This window comes from Cupressus sempervirens, chromosome 6 (assembly GCF_028749045.1).
Source record: "Cupressus sempervirens isolate cs-2001-9-10 chromosome 6, ASM2874904v1, whole genome shotgun sequence".
Lineage (NCBI taxonomy): Eukaryota > Viridiplantae > Streptophyta > Pinopsida > Cupressales > Cupressaceae > Cupressus > Cupressus sempervirens.
Window position 1 is genome coordinate 28,243,476 of NC_143123.1, and position 21,954 is coordinate 28,265,429.

The 21,954-nt window shown below is 33.2% G+C and overlaps 1 protein-coding gene across 2 annotated transcripts in view; it reads left to right on the plus strand.

Moving 5' to 3' along the window:
* Positions 1 to 6,859: 6,859 nt before the first annotated feature.
* LOC149550926 (pyruvate kinase 1, cytosolic-like) overlaps positions 6,860 to 21,954 on the plus strand; it is a 28,369-nt gene continuing 13,274 nt past the window's right edge. For both annotated transcript variants that reach the window (XM_089786492.1, XM_089786493.1), the window contains exons 1-9: positions 6,860 to 7,107; positions 13,592 to 13,688; positions 13,987 to 14,084; positions 14,200 to 14,355; positions 16,139 to 16,216; positions 16,330 to 16,461; positions 17,432 to 17,512; positions 18,316 to 18,387; positions 18,529 to 18,618. In XM_089786492.1, coding sequence (XP_089642618.1) covers positions 7,039 to 7,107; positions 13,592 to 13,688; positions 13,987 to 14,084; positions 14,200 to 14,355; positions 16,139 to 16,216; positions 16,330 to 16,461; positions 17,432 to 17,512; positions 18,316 to 18,387; positions 18,529 to 18,618 — 873 coding nt within the window. In that variant the 5' untranslated portion in view covers positions 6,860 to 7,038. The remainder of the gene's footprint in view (positions 7,108 to 13,591; positions 13,689 to 13,986; positions 14,085 to 14,199; positions 14,356 to 16,138; positions 16,217 to 16,329; positions 16,462 to 17,431; positions 17,513 to 18,315; positions 18,388 to 18,528; positions 18,619 to 21,954) is intronic.

The following is a 21,954-nucleotide window of genomic DNA, read 5'->3' on the forward strand; positions in this document are numbered from 1 at the left end:
TTGTAAAGAAGTTGAGGCTAACATTGGAGTCGAGTGGAATGGACACGGTATGTCCATTACAAGAATTTTAAATCCCCTAATTAAACTTCCAGTGAGAGTCATTGCTCACAAATTTTATCCATCGAGAAGATTAAATAGCGTGCCTTGTATGGTTGTGGATCAAGCTTGGAATATTGTGATGAAAGATCACGAGTATGATCTTGTCAAGCTATAGAAGTTAAAACTTGCAGAGAATCTGTCATCAATAAGAAAAATAAAGAATCCAATGTGTAAGTTTGGATCCCTCATTGTTTGTATTTTCTTTTATATCTAGAAGTACTTTCCTAGTATTGGTAATGTTGTATGGGAGCAAGACAAACTAGTGACAAAGAAGGTCAATGAGTGCATTAATCAATTGGGAGAAAACTTTGATAATGCAATGGATGCTTATTTTGATGAATTTAAGCAAAGGATGAAAAGAAGAATGAGGACTCTTGAAAAAATGGTCACAAAGTACTACAGTGACATATGTTTTCTTGTTCACACGAAGAACACTTTTGTACGAGAAGTTAAGCCAAGGAAGGCTTGGTTACAAAGTTTTGATTATGAAGTAGATAGTGATATAGTGAGTGCAAATATTGAGGCAGTACTGAAAGAGGAGATAGAGGTTGAGGCTAAAAATTTTGGTAGATATTAGGAAACCAAAGAAAGGATAATTGTGAATATCAAGATAGCTTCCAAAGAGAAGAAAATGAGGAAAATGATTGAAGACCTAGAAGCTAAGCAGGGCACCCTAGGTAAGGACAAAAAACCATTGGAAATCACACAAGGTCTCGGTGAAGATGAAGAACAAGGAAATGGTGATGAGTAAGAAGAAGAAGAAGAAGAAGGTGACAAGGGTAAAGCCCTAGTTGTTGTCATACCATCGAGCAAGAAGGCTCAAGGAACACAAAAGAAGATGATAATGACACCTCCACCACCAAACAAGCCAAGGACTAGGGCAACTGCTAGTGCTGAGTAGTTTGCAAAGCATAAGGTAGTAGAGACTACTAAGCCCAGTGCCCCTAGAACCAAAAGAAGGAGATTGGTCAGAGGACTAGCTGTCAGGAAAATAAAGATTATTGATGAGGTATGTGAAACCTTGAGAAGATCTGTAGGATTATCTAGTTTTAGATGTGTTAGATATGACACACTAGATAATGATGATAGAAATAAAGTTGAGGAGGCTATGGTAGAAATGATTGCAAATCAAAAACTAGCTCCTAGTGAAATAGAGAAGAAGATACCCAAAGATATTTATGATAGACTAGAGAGAAGATGGCAACATGCTGAAGTAGTGAAGAAACATAAGAACTGACACATTAGAACTTTAGAGTTATGCAAGATTTGTCACAAGATCAATGAGATACAATTTTGGAACAATATAGGAGCAGATTTGTTCCTAAATGCAGAATGTTTTTTATATTACAAAATTAAGAGGAAGTTGTACAACAATAGAGTGAGTTTCTATGGAAGAGCATTTTTGGGTTAATAACAAAGAGTGAAGAGATAGACACTGTAAACATTGAAGATGACTATAGTAGTGGAGAAATTTCATGTGTGCTGAGTCTACAAGGCAACATGTCCCCTATATGTGTCGACATCCCTAACACTCCAGAGGCTGAGCAGTCAAGGCTCACAAACATAGAGGTAGAGGGTGAAGACAACGAAACAAATGTAAATGATAATATTGTTTCAACATCTCATATTAAGGAAGATAAAGAATCAAATAAAGTTGAACCGAGTGTGACTATTGTTGCCTCAAGCACAAATGCACAAACACGACCAAGTGGTGATACCACCTCACCAACTCCAAAAGCACTGCCAAGTAGCAACACTCCTTCACCTAGTAGAAAGAGTAAAGCAATAAAAGACATTTCATTAGATATTGATGTTAGTCTAGATGAAATCATTGAGATGCCACAATTGGATATGGAAAATCTCACCTTGGAGTGAACTATTTTTCTACAAGAAATTTTGATAAAGAAGAAGAGAGAAGAAGAGCTTAGAAGAGAGCACAAGGAGAAATAGGTACTACATGATGTAAAGCATATTTTTGTTGATGCTTTTGACATTCAAAATTTTGACAAAGATGCACCGATCATAAACTAACTTGTAAATATAGTTGAACAAGTGAATGCTAGAAATATGGAGTCAAATGAGAAGCTAGTGGATTGGTTAGAAAGAAGATTTGAAACCAAGGTTGTGGACAAAGTTTCCATAACTATTGCCGAGCAAAAAGTGCTATTACAAGAGAAAGCACATGTTATGATTGAATTGATTTAGAAGGTAAAACATTTGTACACTATGTTGTGATATGTGCCAAGATTTACTCACAATATTTAGGCACAAATAAATTTAATTTAGGCTGAGATGAAGGCATCCAACAACATTAGTTTAGAGTCAGTAGGATAAAGCATTGATCGCTACAATAATCTACTGTATGCTCAAGGCACATTGGTCGAGATTTAGGTAGCTGGCAATAATATGAGATCTAAATTGATCTCTATTCAAGTGATGATGATACTCCATTTGGAGGTTATGCAGAGAGAACTGAAAACAACCCAAGATCTTATCATAGAAGATCACAATTTATCAGTGGTTGATAGTTTAATTGATTAGGCTGCAAGACTTCACTTATAGAATCACATTTTGGAGGCAACAAGAACAACTTGGGATCATGCACTGTCCATGATTACCACAGTTCACACGGAATTCATTGAAACATATGGATTACTTCCACCCATTCAACCCCAACAATAGTGACATATAGTATTAAAAAACAAGGGGGAACGAGATATGTGTAGAAGGAAAGAGATACAAAGATGGGTAAAGAGAATTGAAGAGAGACAGAGTAATGTGATGTGAACAAAATGCAAAAGAAAGGTAAAAGAAGAAGTACAAATGTACAATGTATAGATTTGAATAAAGATGAAATGGTTGTGTTATTCATTTTTGTATTGTTTTTGCATTGTTCATAAGTCATATGAATTATGGGGAGAGTTCATTATCAGATTGTATTGTAACAATGTATATATGACAGAGTGTTTTTTTCCACTAACGTCAAAGGGGGAGATTATTGATATCTCTAACCATTGTTGTTTATTAGTGTCAACCACATAGTCATTTACAAAGCAGAGTCAAATGATCTTCATTGTGACCGAGCTACTCTATATAGGTTGAGTTATGTACATAAGTAATTATGTACCTAGCTCTATAGGAGTCGAGTAAGTTTTTGGGTCACAGATTATTTTTGTATACGAGTTGAGCTCATTAGCGACTGAACAAGTTTTGAGAATACATGTGTCGTGTTACTTAGTATGTACTAAGCACAATGAAGGTCAATCAACATCAATGTTGAGCATCAGGAAACAACAAAGGTTGAGCTACATAGAGTTTACATGAAAGTTAGGAATGGAACAAAGTTTTAGGCAAAATGACTATCAGGCTGACTTGGAAGGGATATTTGATTTTTGAAGAGTTTTTATAAAATATTTAATACTGTAAGAGGTTGTTACATAACATTTACACATTGTGGATCACAAATCCCTATGTTGTGTATTCAATGATCAGAATGAAGAGGCAAAATATGGAATCATTTAGAAAACTCTTTACGAAAATATTTATATAGCGATGATCATAGCCTAAATCATTTACCAAGAGAGAAGGAGATGAAAAGAGTTTATGTATGAACGTGAAGCTATTGATAGAAAAGGATTAAGATTAGTTTAGAAGTCATTGAAGGGTTCTATTATCATCTAATAGACTGAGTGACCTAGTCATTAAAGTGAAGTGAAAGGGAAAGATAAGCATATTAGATTAGAGGAGAGCATCAGTTAGCAAGGAGAAGACTCAAGATCAACTTACAAAGCAAACCGAGAGTCAAGCAGTCAAGTATTGAATCAGTTTTAACAAACTTAAATTAGGGTGAATATCTTAACAGAGTGGTCTTAATAGATCTTTGTAAATCTCCTAATAGAGTCCTTACTTTGTTGTAAGTGTTAAATCCTCTAACAAGGTGAGACCTATCAGTCTCTTAATCTTTTAATAGGGCAGACCCCTCATAGGGTAGATCATATTTTATGGTCAAACATTGTAACCTTAACTAGTTAACTTTATTACTGCAGTAGTGAAGATTTTTGGGTGTCATCCCCACCCCAATTTTACTTTCGCCTTGGAGGGTTTCTAAGTAACAAATATTGTGTTATGCATTTTATTTTCATGCATGTGATTGATCAGATCTATATGTTATGACAGATTTACATTATAAGTTTTACATGCACAAGTTATTGATAGGTGTGAATGAATTGGTGAAAACTTAGAAAGTGTTAAAGATTTTGATTCAACCCCCCTCTCAGTATCTTGTTTGTCCTGTTTACTCCTCCATAAATCAACAATATGTTCAATGAGCTAAATAGTTTTCTAAATATGCTACATTTTGAATGTATAATATATAGAAATAAAATATGGTAGTTTATAGCTTACCTTAGGACTTGGGCACTTGGTTTATAATGTGTTGATTTGCATTTACAAATCATGGTGAGATCAATGCTTTAAAACAAATTCACATTTAGTGAATTATTAGATACTTTACGTACATTTGCCCTTAATTTGTTGCATTTACCTTTGTTGTTCCTACTATCCAAAATTGGTAGTATTTAATAATACCTTCAAAATGATATTAGTGTGTTACTAGGGAGATGTTCTTTGAAGTCAACCTGTGTAAGACAAATAAAGCATTAAAGACACCAAACTTCAATTCTATATCTACTTTAAAGTGATGTAGGTTCTTTAAGTGCTTCAATTGAAACATTCCTAACATTCTCCTTTTATAAACGTCATTTCATGGTATTCAATGATGACAATGCATGCAATTGAATGTTTTTTTAAACATAACAAAAAATTACACCAAAATGTGCTTTAAAACCACATTTGGTGAATTATTAGATAGTTTACACAATTTTGCTCCTTAGCTTGTTACATTTACCTTTATTGTTTCTACCATCTAAAGTTGGTGATATTTAAAAATACATTCAGAAGGCTATTAGTGTGATGCTAGGGATGAGTCCTACAAACTCAAACTATTTAAGACAAATAAAACATTGAAGACACCAAACTTCAATTGTATATATACTCTAAAGTGATGTGATGTAGTTCCTTTAAGTACTCCAATTGAAATATTCCTTGCATTCTCCTTTTATAAATACCATTTGATGTTATTCAATGATGATAATGCATGCAATTGAATGTCTTTTAAACACATAAAAATAAATTACACCAAAATGTGCTTAGTCAATTTAACATGAGAAAATGATAGGTGATTATTGACCAAAATTGGTCAAATTTGAATATGTTGAGTTAACCAAATGTATTTGAAAATGAGCTTAGACAATAGAAGAGGTCAAACCAAGTAGATATAAAAGTGTATGAATAGGTCCAATAATAAGATAGATAATTGACATACACATAAATAAAATGTGAGTAAATGTATCAAAGTGTATATAAATGTACATATATAAGAACCATTAAATATGCATAAACCATTATATTTTGTATGTATGTTTTTAGATTTAATTACATAAAGTTTTTCATTCATAGAAAGAAATAAAGAAATTATTTTGACATCCATTAGGCTTAAGGTATTCTATGGGATAGATTGCCTCACAAACAATATTTCTACATTTCAACCCTTTTCTTATTCAACTTGAATTGTTCAACTATCCCCTCATTGAACAAATCATGCCAATAGTTAGCTCTCACGATATATACAAAACTACCCTCCTCTCCTTGAAGACACCACGTTCTTAAATAAAATGTTTAAAAGTGCAAAATAACCTTCTCTTTTTTCTAATACTTTTAAAATCTTTACAATCTTTACCAACACCCTATCTCACAACAAAATCATAGATTATCATAAAGGTACCATAATCAAATTGTTAGAAAATTTTACACACAAGCAAATAAAGAAAACTAATTTTAAAAAAGTGCAAAAATAACCCCTCTTTTTTCTAATACTTATTCAAATCTTTGCAATCTTTATCAACACCCTATGTCACAACAAAGTCATAGACTATCATAAAAACACCATAATCAAATTGTTTGAAAATACACACAAACAAATAAAGAAAACTAATTAAAAATGACACACAAACACGAAATATAGGACAACTTTATATAAAATTTTCTATGTACCAATTTAAAATACTTTTCTCCCAAAATAAAATAGGATTTCACTCTGAAACTAAGACCATCTAATTAACTTTGACTTTAAGATGATTTATCTAACCTTTCAATTGAAAGTTAGCTAAGACATGGGGACATCTGCTCAAAATATACCCATAATATCCCCCCGTAGAATTTCACAAAGAAGCCATGTTGATGTGACTTTATCCAGGCAATTCCGACTTTATAGCCGTGCCGTTTGTCTACAACTTTATTCGAAAAAAGTAAAAAACTATTACCTGTTAAAAAAACGCCCACCGACTGGCCCCGCTCACCTAGCCGTTTAGTATGCGCCACAAGTTCGAAAATAAAACTATGGTCTGGGGGCCCAAACTCCGAGACGTTGGTTAAAATAGTGGGATCCACCAAGCCTATGTTCTAGATTTACTGTGGGTAACTTTAAAAAAACCGCTTTACTGGGGCCCACGGTGCAGTAAAATATTCCGAAGTAGAACTTGAAAAAAGAAAACGCGAGTTTGCATCTAGAATGGAAGAATAGGTGGAAAACAAATTTTCATCAACGGCCGTCGTTCCGTCTCGAAAAGAATAAGACGTGCGCCGTCGATTTGAACCGGCCCAAATAGAATAGAAGAGAAGAGTAGGCATTCTAGTCAAACGTAACAGCGAACTTGGAATACTGCGGCTCAGAGCAGAGAGCATAATTTCGGCCCTTCATAAATCCTTACGCCTTTCTATAACATACGAATTCTCTTTAATTGTTCAAGCTTTGTATCGGAGGAGAAGCTTTGGTTTAGATTTTAAAGAAAGGAAAGAGAAGGAGAAGGAAAGAAAACAAAAATGCAGGGAGCTCATTTGTTGCTTGAGGAGCCTATTCGCATGGCTTCGATCCTCGAATCTTCCAAGACTGTGAGTTAGATTTTCTATTTTTTACCTGCAAATTTTAGTTGTTTCTTAGGTTTTTGTAGGCGTGTAGAAAGTTTTTGGTTTTAAAATAAAATTTCATCGCATCTGTGAGAGAGACGTGGAAGATTTGATCCTTTTTCCGATCGTTGTAGCTATGTTCAATTTGTAGCATGTGGATTAGGGAAACAGTTCCGGGATTTAGAGAATGTGATTATTTTAAGTGCTTTTGCTTTCAGCTGTGCTTTCGAGTCAGTTTTTGATGAAGATCGAGCGGAAAAAGTTGTTTCATGAGGAAATCTGTTCTTAATTTTTATTTTGTTGTTCGTCTGAAATGCATGTCTAGGTTTATTTCTTATTCTTTAAAGTTTGTAATCAACGTTAAGATTTTGTAGGTTATGTTCAAGGATTTTGTTTTCATCTTTATCTTTTTCTTCACATTTGGTATTGAGGGGACGCCGGTTCAATACATGTTCCGATTCTACAGCTTTGTTTGACGGATGATTACCAGAGTAGGGAAAACCGCTGCCATTTAGAGGTTGTGGTTAATTTTTAAATTGGCTTTTTGAGTCACAATGGGGTGAAGTTTGCACGGAAACCGTCGTCTTATGAAGCACCATGTGAAGATTAGTTATAGTTTTGGATTTTTAAGGGATCCGTTGTTAGATTCTGATTATTATGTAAATTTTGATTCATCCCGTGCAGTCCCCTTGGTTTTATCTGTTGTCGTTTCTAGTAACATTGATCTATTTTATGTTCAAAGACAATAAACTATTTGTGCATTGATTTGTAAATTTATATCGGGTTAACAGTTAATCTAGATGATGTTTTCTGTAATATAGCACAGATTAAAATGGTACAAGCTTTGGAAAAGAGATAACAAAATAATCATAATTACTCACATTCTTTTCACCATGAAATTCTTGTGCGTAGGATAATATCAAATTTCACTTAATTTTGAAGATTTAAATATGTTTCGTCCCATTAGCCTAAAATAAGCCCAAGACCTTATGCTTTGAATTTTAATAAATTTCTTGACAGATGCCCAAGCACAGCAGAATGGTACTTCCTATGTGTTTAATGTTATTTGTTTTGATATCCTGCTAATCTAAGGCTCAAAATGTTCAGTGCCCTTGCTTTATACCCCCTCAAAACAAGCTTGAAAATCTTTGAGCTCGGAGACAATCTCCAGATTTAGGATCTGGCATTATCTATACCTAATTTTTTCTGCTCTATAATTAGTGCAAATATGTAGCGTTACACGATATTAGATTCACATGATATTAATTTTATTGTTAGAAGCACACAGATAACATGAAACATGGGTCAGTTTAACACGATCAATTAGATGAATTCTGTGGCAAAATTTGCTGGCAACTAAACAATTAGGAGAGCTCCGAGTGCCATGAAGATGGTTCTTAGTTCTCTAGAAATGAATTTACACAAGTGGGGTTTCTGCAATTATATACAAGGTAACAATACTGGCATAAACCTATCTAATAAGAACATTCAAATGATATTTGGACCAGACGAGGCTGCTATGTCTGTGTAGATAGATAAAGAAATTGAATGCTAAATCCTTGTTGCAGGGCAGTTTTTACCAACCTGAAACGTAGAAATCAAAGAAGATTAAGATGTGAGAATCAAAAAATTATCTGTCTCCAAATGTTAGTGTAGTTTCAGTCAGATAAAACTATATATACACACACACACAAAGACATATGTGTGTTAAATAACAAACTATTATATTAAATACTAATGAATAGAAATATCCTATAAAGGGACATGTCTATCCATATTTCATTTAATATAAGAGAGATAGCTGCCATTTGGAAAACACATACCGAGAAAAACCCAGTGCAATTACATTTGCAGCAATCCGAGAAAATCAACATGATATCAGAGCTAGGCTGCGAATGAACACAAATGGAAATATGATGCAATGATTTATCACTGCTCATCGTTGACCTTTGAAACATTTAGATAGATAAGAAACAAAACATGTAAAGATGATAAGAGAAACTTTGTCTGGCCGCGTCAGCCCGTTCTATAAATTAGCACTTTTGTAGGCACAGAGAATATTCTTTGTATTGGTTGTACGAAGAGTAGACAGCTAGATTTTGAAGTCATTAGGAATGGTTGATCACACAGACTTGTGTGCATAGATTGTGAAAGATAAATTAGCAGAGGTATGATATGCAGATTTGAATAGGATATACATGGAATTGTGTGAAATGTATATGCCGAGAAAATATTCTAAAAGAATGATGTGGATAAAAAGAAGAGTATGTGATTGGTGTACAGAATAAGTAAAGAAAGTTTAAAAGAAACAAACCATATTAAAATCAAATATCACATACATGATGTGGAAAGAAGAACAGATTATAAACTGACCCAAAATTCCAAAGGTTATGCATAAAAATCAAAACAGTCAATCTGATTTAAAACCCACCTACATGGGAAATGCCTCAAGTGCTATGTTGGGAAATGTAAAGTTTATAAACTTCAAAGAATAGCGCTGTCGTCAAATGAAAAACGGAGAGAGGAGCAAAATTATTGGAAAGGTGGCATGAAAATAAGGAAAGGAATTGGTTGCAGAATGTATTCACTGCCACATCACCTTTGTTAATATTAACCACACAGGTACAGTTTTGACGAACCCCACAAGCTTAGGCCTACTTATATGCCCACCTTGGTGATTTATTAGGTGATGGGGCACAATTGGAATTTATTGAAAGATCCCAAAAATAATAACCTCAGTTTCACACAATTAAGGTAATGCATGGTTTTCAATAAGATATATAAATAATTAATATATTGTTTCAGATCATAATTACTTATGGAATTAAATAACAATGGGGTTAAAGATAATACCGATGAATATAATCATTAAGTATTATGTTATCTTATTTCTATTATTGAAAATATAAAATGAAGAGTTATGTTATAATTATTTATGTTGTTATTAGTAATAGGCATGAGTTAAATTACTAACGTCCTAATTAATAATAACATTCTTATCTGTATTTCTATACTTATTATAAGGGCTATTTGCCTTGATCTTTTCCTCCGAGTATATTCTTGCTGGAAAAGGGAGATTGATATCAGATTTAGAGGGAGTCTGACACTTCTGCTAAGTAAAGGAGCTCAGACGATTGATGTTTAGAAGGAGTTTGACACATCCGTCAGGAGGAGTGAATAGAGGATATATTTCAATTGATTTTTGAAGATCTTGATCATATCAGAATCAGAGGGAGTTTTGACTTTATGTAAACTTTTGGTGTCATATGTGTGACTATGATTTAATGGGCCTACCCTTGTGTAAATCATGAGGAAGTGATGACTTCCAAATGATTATCACTTGTATCTATATAACTTAACCTTTTATTGTGATAGACATTTTATGATGTCTAAATCAGATCATAATAGATTGTAAACTTGCACGGTGGATTAAGTTCCTTAAACAGACAATGGCCATCTATTATGATGGACATCTTATGATGTCTAAGTAGATCATGATAGGATGATATCTTGCATGGTGGATTAAGTTCCTTAAACAGACCGTGGTCATCTATTATGATGGACATCTAATGATGTCTAAGCAGATCATGATAGATGATAACTTGCATGGTGGATTAAGTTCCTTAAACAAACCATGGCTATTTATATGGTAAACATCATTGAGAATGTGTGTGTACATACCTTATGAACATTTTAAGTATTTGGTGAATATCATATGTTGATATTCTAGAGGCCAATTCTTATGATATTAAATGTGATATCAAAATGTTGAATATCTTCTGATCAAAAATATTTTTATATTACATTGAGGGAATATATGGTCCCGTGTTTTTCCTCCCTAACTAAGAGGGAGTGTTAATGTTAGTGTTGTTTTAGTTAGATAAAACTCACTATATATATATATATATGAGATATTTAATATATATACAAATATATGTGTGTTAATTAACAAACTATTATATTAAATATTAATGAATTGAAATACTCCGTGAAGGGACATGTCTATCCATATTTTATCTAATATAAGAGAGATGGCTGCCATTTGGAAAACACATACTAAGAACAAGGCAGTGCAATTACATTTGCAGTGATCCGAGAAAATCAACAGTCAGCATGTAGTTGCATGGTATCTGTTTGATCTGAAATCTTTGAAAGAGATTCCATAATATAGAGGTCTTGCCTAGGTATTGGTTGCTTTTATTGCCATAGCTCATTATATCAATAGCTGGATGAATATTGGTATTTGATAAACGAGAACACATAGGACTTCTAGTCGACTCTGATTGTCTTAAGCACCTGCTTTGACTGCCTGATTCTCAAAGCCCTGTTTAGTCATACTTTCTTAAACATGATGGCTGATCCTGCACAGATGCAAGACTTGTCCTCAACATACAGACCTAGTTCCAACTATTTAGCTCTATTTACGCATTAATAAATGTTGGGGTTGATTACTCAACCCTGCAGCCAGCTCCCAAGGATCACCTGCAATTAAACTTTTGTCACAGAAAGAGAGAAATGACAAAGCTAAGGAAAAAATGACAAAAGAAATGAAATCACATTGGAAATGCAAACATTATAGAATCAGTGAACCATAGACTGTGAATCCGGATAAAAGGAAAAAACAGAAGTAAAAGGAACCCTAGAGAAATTCTAGGTAAGGATAAAACAGGATCACAATTCCTCAAAAAAGTATAGGACCTAAGTATTCTTAAGTACTAGAGTGAAAAAAGACTTGTAACATCTTTTACTCTAATGATAAATGTAGTTAAGCTGATGAGAGATTACTCTTTCTGATTGAATAATCCCACAAGTACTTCAACAAATGCCTTGGATCATTTATCACTTTTATAGCTTTGTTGGAAAACCTTGCTGGACATAGGCATAATTTGAAGCTAGTTTGGATTCAAAACTGATTTGCATATGGTGTTGTCTTGGTTTTTGTTACACATGCTTGTATTTGACTGTTCGAACATGCCTAGATGGAACTTGAGCAAACCTATAGTTAAAAAAAATGCCTTTTTCAAACACTGAATTGTTTGCAGTTGAAATGTATTAATTTTCATCCGATAGCTTTGTGTAGTTGAGAACCTCTTCCCTTTTTGTGAGTAACTAGGTATGGATTGGATTTCTTACTGTAGAATGTATTTTCTGAAGAAGGACTTATCACGTGTATCTCAATCCCTCTTGTCATGTTGCATTCATCACGAGGATCAATTATGGAGCATAATGAAAGAGCCACTAAACATATTCATCAAAGAATTTTGTTAGACTTGGCATGTGGAAATTGCCATGCACTTCCTTCTGCATCAATTGTATTTCGACCTCTCCACATCCTTGCCATTGAACCATGTTGAATGTGATGATAAACAATATTTACATGGTGAACATGACTTATCACGTTTATCTCCTACCCACTTGTCATGTTGCTTTTAGCATGGTCATCAATGGCGGAGTTTAATGAAGGAGCCACCAGAGGTATTCATCAAATAATTTTGTTAGAATTGGCAAGTGGAAATTGCCAGGTGCTTTTTCCTGCATAAATTAACTTCTACCTCTGTACTTCCTTGCATTGAACCATGTTGAATATGATGATAAACAAGTTTTTCACAGTGAGTGGGACTTGCCACGTTCGCACACTCTTCCAAAATTTACCTTCTGCTCTTTGCTTATTGGATTGCTAAACTTATCATGTGTTCAAAAGGTTCTATGACTATTAGAAGACTTAATATTTAAGTGTGAATCTTTAAATTGAAAGAAAATGTTTTCTTGCTTTTCACTTTCTCTTCCAAATTTTGTCCTCTACTTTTTGGAATCCTTAACCCTGTTATGTGTTTGAAATAGTCATATTGTGTACATTATGAATAATAACTTGGGAACATTTAAGTTGATAAAGGGACATTATTGTAAAGGCTTTATTGTCCGAGTATGATTTTTATTATTATTAACAAGAGTAGAGAGGGAAAGACTCGATTCTGGCATGGCCTAGACCTTTGTTATCCATTGTCCAGGGAGTGTTGGAAAATGCTTTTTTTAATATTCAAAATAAAGCTATCTTATTTGGATGGAGGGGACAGGACAATGGTAGGCCTTAGAGCCTATTTGTCTACTATTATGCTTTTCAAAATTGCTCTAAAATGAGGCAAATTTGTTTCACAAGGCCTCAACAACTCCCAAGATACATGCTGCTTATATATATTCAATATGAGATGGTGGTTTTGAATGATGGTGGTTTAGTTCATCAATGGGTGATCTAGAGTTTATAGGTAGTTTGTCATCTGCCTCGATTGTATTCTATTTGCCTTGTTAAATGCTTACATCTTCCAATATATTTTTTGTTTTAATTAGTATAAAATGAAAATGTAAGAATGCTTATTATGAATATGTATCTATTGTTTTAGCTTTTGACAAGTTTTGTATATAACATTCTATCAATTGAGTCCTACGTCTTATAATTTTATCTTTTTTACAGAATTTTTTTCCAGCAATGACAAAGATTATTGGCACCCTCGGACCAAATTCACGATCTGTTGAAGTGATTGAGGGATGTCTCAGGACTGGAATGTCTGGTGAGCCTTAATAGCTTTCAATTGAACTCATTTTATTTTCTACATTTTGATATTGCTTCTTAGTAGCCTTTTGAATCTGTCACATTTCAAGAAATTGAATGATTCATCTATTTTCAAAGTTTTATGTGCTTGTTTTCTGGATTCGATTGTGTGAGCAATTGAATCCAGAAAACAAGCACATAATACATATGGATGGTGGAAATTTAATGCTTTGATATTTTCAAAGTTTTACTGGGGTACATATTAACCTAGATTTTGTCCTTCTAACATCATCCTGTAAATATCTGGATTCCGGCAGTTGCTAGATTCGATTTCTCACAGGGAGACAATGACTACCATCAAGAAACTCTTGAAAATTTGAAGATTGCCGTAAAGAAGGTTAAGAAGCTTTGTGCTGTAAGTCTAGTTATTCCTTATAACTTCTTGTTGATATTGTAGTGTACTTATTGTTATAAAATTGCACTATCCAAAGCTTCCCATGCATGACAATAAAGTATAATGCACATGACAGGTCATGTTGGATACAGTTGGTGCAGAACTGCAAGTTGTCAACAAGAGTCAGCAGGCCATTGTGTTAGAGATGGATGCTTTTGTCACTTTAACACCTGATCAGAGCAAAGAGGCATCATCTGAAGTCTTGCCAATAAACTTTGGAGGGCTTGCAAAGGTATGGCTCTTGTTCTAAACTTTATTTTTCATTGGCATGTGGACACTAGTCCATGGGAATTAAAAGAAAAAAATTGGTAATTGAATTTGTTAGATAATTGTAAACAATTATGCTGCTTTTTGGTAGCAAGTTTAAATGTATTGCTAACATACATTGTTTAGATTATCTCTGAGAGAGAGCTGTTTTTTGCAGAATTACATCTTTAAATTTTGCATCAAACTTCAATTTTTGACAACAATCTCTTTACTGTACCACTGTGTACCAAATCTAAAGCATGGAGTTTAGAAAACATTGTTTCACAGTTGGAAAACTTGCCAAGGCCTGAATTTTTTTTGGAAAAAGCTGGGGCAGTTTCCGTCAAAAAACTCAGGAACTTAAAAAGTTGCTTCAACTTAATTAGAAATGCATTCTTTTTCCAAAATTATACAAGGAGATGCATCCAATGAGTTAGTAAATGAGAACTCGAAAGAAACAAGCTTAGTCTAGATATTTTTAAACACAAAGTGGGTACAAAACTGCATCCCCGTGAGGAATGCTGATGGCTGGAAGCAACACAGTAAATAATTTATGTAAAACTAACAGTAAATGCATCATTACAATTACATCTTCCTCTTCCCAGCTCTTGTAAAAAAACTAAGGGAGGTAGAACTGGAGGGTCTAGTCCCAGAAGTCTGCACAGGGCATGACTGCGCTCCTCCCTCAGTACGTTTGATTCTGTTTATGGCTTGTCCTTCATCTTGGATGTAGCTTTGCCTCTAGCTTTTCCTTGCACCAGCAATGACTTATTCAACTCAATGTCATCCAGTGCAAAACCAAATCCATCCCCTACCTCCATAGCCGGCCTCTCCAAATCATTGATGTCATCCTCTTCAAAAACCACCTCAAATCTGCTTCAACTCCGCCTCACATCAAATCAATAGAAATCAGTTTGCAAATGTTTGGAACACAAGTGTTTGTAAGACTATTTTCCCCCTTAGCAAAATACAAGTGAAGAAATGAGAAATGAGACCTGTTTTTTGCCTTCAAGTGCTTGTATAAAACTATGACTGATTTTTTGGCGAAAACTTGGCATGTACTTGGACGAGTTTTTGGTGCTATTAAAAGTCGTAAGAAGTTGCCAAGCCAAAACACTCAGCTAGATTTTGCAACTCGGTGAGTACTCTGCCAGTAGTACATCTTTGATTTCAGCTACTGTGGGGATTTGTGAGGAATAGACTAGTCTAAGCAGAAGAGCTTACAAACTTTTGGTTTATTTTATCCTGTATATCTTCTAAATCAAGTGTTTTTTTGTAAGACTGAGAACTCTTTAAAAATAATATCATCCATACATTTTTGTTTTCACTGTTGCTGTATCCCCTTTTAAAAAGGCAAGTGCGCGGTCTATTTTTCCCATCAATTTTTTCACCCCTTTATTAATTTTGTTTTGATGTTGTAATTTTAAAGATGCAGTGCAACACCCGTACAACTCCTTTCTATAATTTTGTTGTCTTTCTTTGATGGTTATGATACTTCTTCTCTGAGTTGACAAGTGCAATACTTTTGGTATTATCAGAAGCAGGTAGATTGTGAATAGCCAAGTAGGATGTCTGTTTTTTATTCTGAAAATGTTACATTTCACTTTTTGTGATGTTGATTGAATCACAGGGTGTCATCTTCAGAACTCGCCCTTTCACCTACTCAGAGCTGACAATTACTATTTGAATATATACGCCACTGATATCTCCAGATTATGCTACACAAGGATTAACATCTATTTTGTATTTTTGATTTCCTTATTCTGCAGAAAGTGACCAAAGGGGATACGATATTTGTTGGGCAATATCTGTTTACTGGAAGTGAGACAACCTCTGTCTGGCTTGAGGTTAATGCTCTTCTACTATTGTGGCTATGAATAGTCTAGCAGAATAAAGCTTTGGCTTTTAGGGATGTGTACAACATGGATGCTGATGATTTTGTCAACTGATACAAGTGCAGGTTGCAGATGTTAAAGGGCAAGATGTAATTTGCATTGTCAAAAATAGTTCCACTCTTGCTGGTTCATTGTTTACAATGCATGTTTCACAAGTTCATATTGACCTTCCTACTCTCAGTGATGCGGATAAGCATGTAAGCACTCACCTGGATATTAGTCGTAATTGCCAATATATTTTTCTGATTCTGTGATTTGTGATGAAATTTTTTCTCATATATGATTTTAAATCATGTTCAGCACATTCAAATAATTAGTGGGTTATGATGAAACACTTGACATAATTTTGGTAATTAACTTGAAATAGTCAGATCTACTTAACATATCAACTTTTAAGCAATATATGTTTTGCCTTCAGCTACACATGTCAGTAGACAAGTTATAATTTGTTGTGAACTGAACTCAGGATGTACTTTGGATGTGAAATGGCTTTGGATAAGATGATCTTTGTAGTTTTTAAGTTGCTTCTATATCTTGCCCCAAAGTTTCTATGTTTGTGATATGGAACAGCTATTTTGAGACAACACATTTTCCCTGGGTATGTTGGGCAGTTTAAATTTTTTGTAAGGAAAACTTAAAATCTTTGAGGTGAAATTTTTGCAGATAAGATCTTTATAGCTTGATTGTACTTAAGTTGCATTTCAATTCTTCCATTTGAGAATAAATCTAATATTCAAAAAGTACAAAACAGTAAAATTGGTAACATAAGTGAGAAGTCATCCACATCTCCATGACTCTCCTGAATTTAATTTAGCATTGTTTATCTTCTATGCATGCCATACACTCACTCAATGCTAGTTTACATGTGGGTTCTTAATGCTTATGCATAGACTCGAACAAAATTGAATATCCTAAAGCTATGCCAGTATCTGGATTTAAGCTAAAATTTTGTCTCGTGAATCTAAATTCATGGTTTGGTTTATTTGTTTAATGAGTAATTAGTGTAACAAACTTTTCACTTCCAAATGGATTTAGAAGTCAGATACTGCAATAATTTAAGTTTACAGTGGGCAGCATAATCTCTATGTAAAAAATGTTTTACATCTCCTATTTGACTCTTTGAGTCTTGCAAGGGTTTTTAATTTGATTTGTTACTGTTTGTCGAAGGTTATTGCAACTTGGGGAGTACGTAACAACATTGACTTTATCTCTTTGTCATATACCCGGCATGCTGAAGATATTAGACAGGTGAGATTAGCAATAAACAGTTGATAATTACTGTTAATTATTTATTTTATTATTGCTACTTAATAGATTCGTATAATTGTTAATTTGTTTGTCCATCTACTGGGACTATTAATGTAGGAACATAAATTATATTCTTAGTTCTTCATATAAAGTTAAAATGTTTTGATTCTTCTGTCTAAATGTCTTAGGAACATAATCATTATTAAGGAAATGTTTAAATTGTTTGCTTTTTAAAAATCTTTAAGTAATGGTTGCATTATCAAAGGAACATTTGCACAAAAAATTGTGTGATGATATTCTAGAAAGATGTTAGCTTTTGCCTTTTTGTGAATTGCATATGGATTACATTTATCTTGCTTATATGAGCATCAGCTTGAGACTAATACAAGATCCTTACAAGAAAATACACTAGAAATCACACATGGAAGCCTAAGAGTAATTACCTATAAATCCAATTTTATGTAGAAACCACCTTACCAACTATGGAAGATCAAGAATCACAAGTTAGAAATTCATTTAGATGTCCCTTATGGGGAATTGAATTTGGGTCTCCAAAATAAAAAACCAAGGTTTTAATCAATTAAGCTCAATTCCTTGGACATCTTTGCTTTTATGATTTGGAGAACATATTATGATTATATTCTACCCTGAACAGTGATTGCATTTTATATTGATGAGAGCATGATAAGTCGGTATACCATAGAGAAGTTGTAAAACTTTTATTTGTGAGGTGCATTGTAAAAGGTAATTTTTTTTGAAATTTGTATAAGTGCTGTAACAAAAATTTCTTGTATCTGGTATAGACACGTGCTTATCTTGCCGAGCTCGGGAATCTTCAAGAGACACAGATATTTGCCAAGATTGAAAATATAGAGGTATGCACTGTGGCAAAAATGAAGTTTTTAAGCTTTATCTTTTCCTTTTTATCTGTATGTTTCAGAATCTTGACTGGCAATGCCCAATGATAACTGCCACCATTATTTTGATCTTAGGTTTGTTGAAACTTATTGTTGCAGGGTCTGGAACATTTTGATGAGATCTTGCAAGAAGCAGATGGGATCATTCTTTCACGTGGAAATTTAGGGATAGATCTTCCACCAGAAAAGGTCAGCTATCTAGCCCACATGCATTCTTTCATTACATCCCTGGCCCCTTTATTTCTTGATTTGTGCACAGAGTAGAGGCTATTGCTAATTATTAACAACTGTTGAACTACATGCTAAACAGTCAAATTTTAATATTCTTCTCTGAGTTGTTTTTGTGCTCATCTTATCACATTGCTTGTTTTTTTTTCCATCAATATATAGCATATGGTATACCTATTCTTGTAAGCAATTTTCTTCCTTTTGTACTATTAGAAATACCTGGGCCAAAAACTCGTATGTATGATTATTTTCATTCTTCGTATCTAAAACTTACTCTCTAAGAATCTAGATGCCTAGCAATAATATTTGATCCATGTAGAGGGCCATTCAGATTGTAACAAAAGTTGTCAGACTTTATTTTCTTTCCATTTCAAGTTCCTCATTGCTATCACAATTGTCTTCGAAGATCTTTGTCTGAAACTGCTGGAGTTAAAACTTTGCAATCCAAACCAGGCTGGAAAAGAGGGCTTTCCCTCAAGCAAAGAGTGTTCTGAAAAATGCCTTTGGCTCAAAGTATGGTTTATGTATCTTCATCAATTCTTGTTTGTCCATTATATCAATTTTTTTCTTTGATTGGATTCCATACGATGAGAAAACATTGGGGACATTGATATTTTTGAATCATAAGTGAACTGCATTCAGTGTGTCTGCCTTTTATCATGGTGATCATGGTCTTCATGGATTGATCCTCCTTATAGATCTTGATTGCATTTTTCCATGGAATTCCTGTCTACACCAAAATGGTTTTAATGCTTCTTAAAATCAAATCATAGTGGCAATTTTTGTACATTTATCATTATTCTTCCCCTTGGTAAGGCCAAAACTTGCTGATTCAAAGACTTCCATCTTCCCAACAATGGTATGCATTGGTAACATTTTTTTATCTACAGTCCTGGGTTTGTCTATTGGACTTGAAGCTACTTCACAAATCAGTCTCAAACACTTAAGCTGACCTTGAAAACATAAATAGCTATGATAATTATATTATTGTGATAATATAATTATTAAGATATAATTATTAAACGATAATATTGTTATAATTGATTGACAATATAATGACTATACTAATTATTATTGTATTGTAATTAATATATTATGTTTTGATTATATTGATAATATGATAATTATATTATATTATTAATTATACTATATAATGATTAATTATTCTAAGTGCTGACCCTTGGTGAAGGGGCACCACGGATAAATATAAAGTAATAAATATTTATTCTTCTAAAAGATATAGAAGGGAAAATAATCATATGTATGTCTATTTATATTGAGCGGTGTATTGGATCAGTGTGCTTTTTGAAGGACCTATAAGATTTGGAGACATTTAAAGGGATCATATCAGCTTGTTTAAGACCATCGGAACAAATGGTAATGAGGTTAAGGGCCTGTTTGGCTGCAGGAATTGTCGAATGTGGCTTTCATCTATGCTGGAATAAGCCCTCTTCTGGTATTTGTGCATTCTTAAAATAAGTTCTGGAATATCATTTGGACCTGTTTGGTTGACCTGGAAGAGGAGTTGAAATATGCATATTCTATGTTTGGTTGCAACAATTGAAATAGGAATTGGAATAAGTTTTGTTTTAAAATTTTAATAATTAAATTATTATTTTTAGTTTGGTAATATTTTAAATAAACAAGATTTTTTATTTATACAAACTAGGTTTTTATTAATTTTAAAAAAACCAAATTATTTTAATTAGACCTTATTTAATTTTTTAAATTGACTTTATAAGTGAAAGATATACCACAACCTTTGAAATTCATCGAAATTCAAAGGACATATTATATTGTATATTATAAATTTAATTTTAAATTAAATCAAATTATTTTAATGAGTATAAGATCAAAACTAAAATCATTTTATTTTTAAATATATTAAAGAAAATAAAAAATATAAATAAGTCGAGATAATTGATATGGTATTTAAATGATCTTTCAACATAGTTTTAGTTATAAGACTAAACACAAGATTTATTTGTAAAGATAATTTTATGAAAGTTTAGAAAAGATATCAAATCTGATATTAGTCTTTTTTGTCATTAAAAAAAAACACATATTAAACGTTAAATAATGTTGACCTAGTTTATATCATATGATGAAAGGAGAAAATAGTCCAAAAATGCATTTGAGTGGCAAAATACAATTAAACGACAAAGTCATGGACCCAATAACCCATCAAATTGGGTTTATTAAAAATCGGAATAAGAATAAGCTATTCTTATTCCATCTTTTTTTAGGAATTCTGCTATGCTCATTTTGGGGTCAAATTAGGATAGACAAATTCTTATTCCAATTTTGTATTTTGCTAACAAATGTCAAATTGGTGAATACGGGTATTTAGATTTTCCTATTCCCTCTCAATTCTTGCAATCAAACGGGGCCTAAGCAATGGATTGAATGACAATTTCTGCCAATTTATATGAAATTTTTATTCTGGATACATTTATTATTATCTTATGACAACTATGAAGACTCTATATATCATTAAAATCATGTTTGCATGACTCAGTCAGGAAGACCGAACAAATCAATTAAGAAGAATATAGAGAGCTTTGAACAACCTTCAAATTGATGTATTCATTACCAAGCACTAGAAGCATCATAACAATTTGAGGTGATAAACATTGGTCCATTCGTTGAAATCAAGGAATAATTTTTTTAAGGAGAGTCAAAGAGTCAAAGTGCTAAGTGCATTCAAGCCAAAGGAGAGCACACAGCTTAAAAATGGTCCCACTGACTATGATGAAGCAATAAAGGTTGAGCAATGGAGAGAATATTGAGATTAAAGCTTTCAAATATCATTGTTTGAAATTTCCCCTAATTGATTAAAAGGAGGGAAGAAATGCAAGAGTAAGAGGAATACCCTATGCTCGAAACATGGAGCACAATTTGTCCATAAAGGAGATCACATGGCTTAAAAATAGTCCCACTGACTATGATGAAGCAATAAAGGTTGAGCAATGGAGAGAATATTGAGATTAAATCGTTGTTATATCATTGTTTTAAATTTCCCTTGATTAGAAGTCGGGAAGAAATGTAGGAGTAAGAGGAATATCCTATGCTCGTAACATGGAGCACAATTTGTTCGTACATATCACATGCTCTACCTTATCCATGTTTATACTACCTTACTTTTTATGAACCATGATCAATGTTTCAATAATTTCCATTGCAACAATCTTGTCTTCACCCTCAGCGATGTAGGGAAGAGTTGTCTTACCTTCGTCATCTCCTTCAAAAGAATCAGCTCCTTTTAACAACTTTCAAATGAGATTCAACATGTACAAT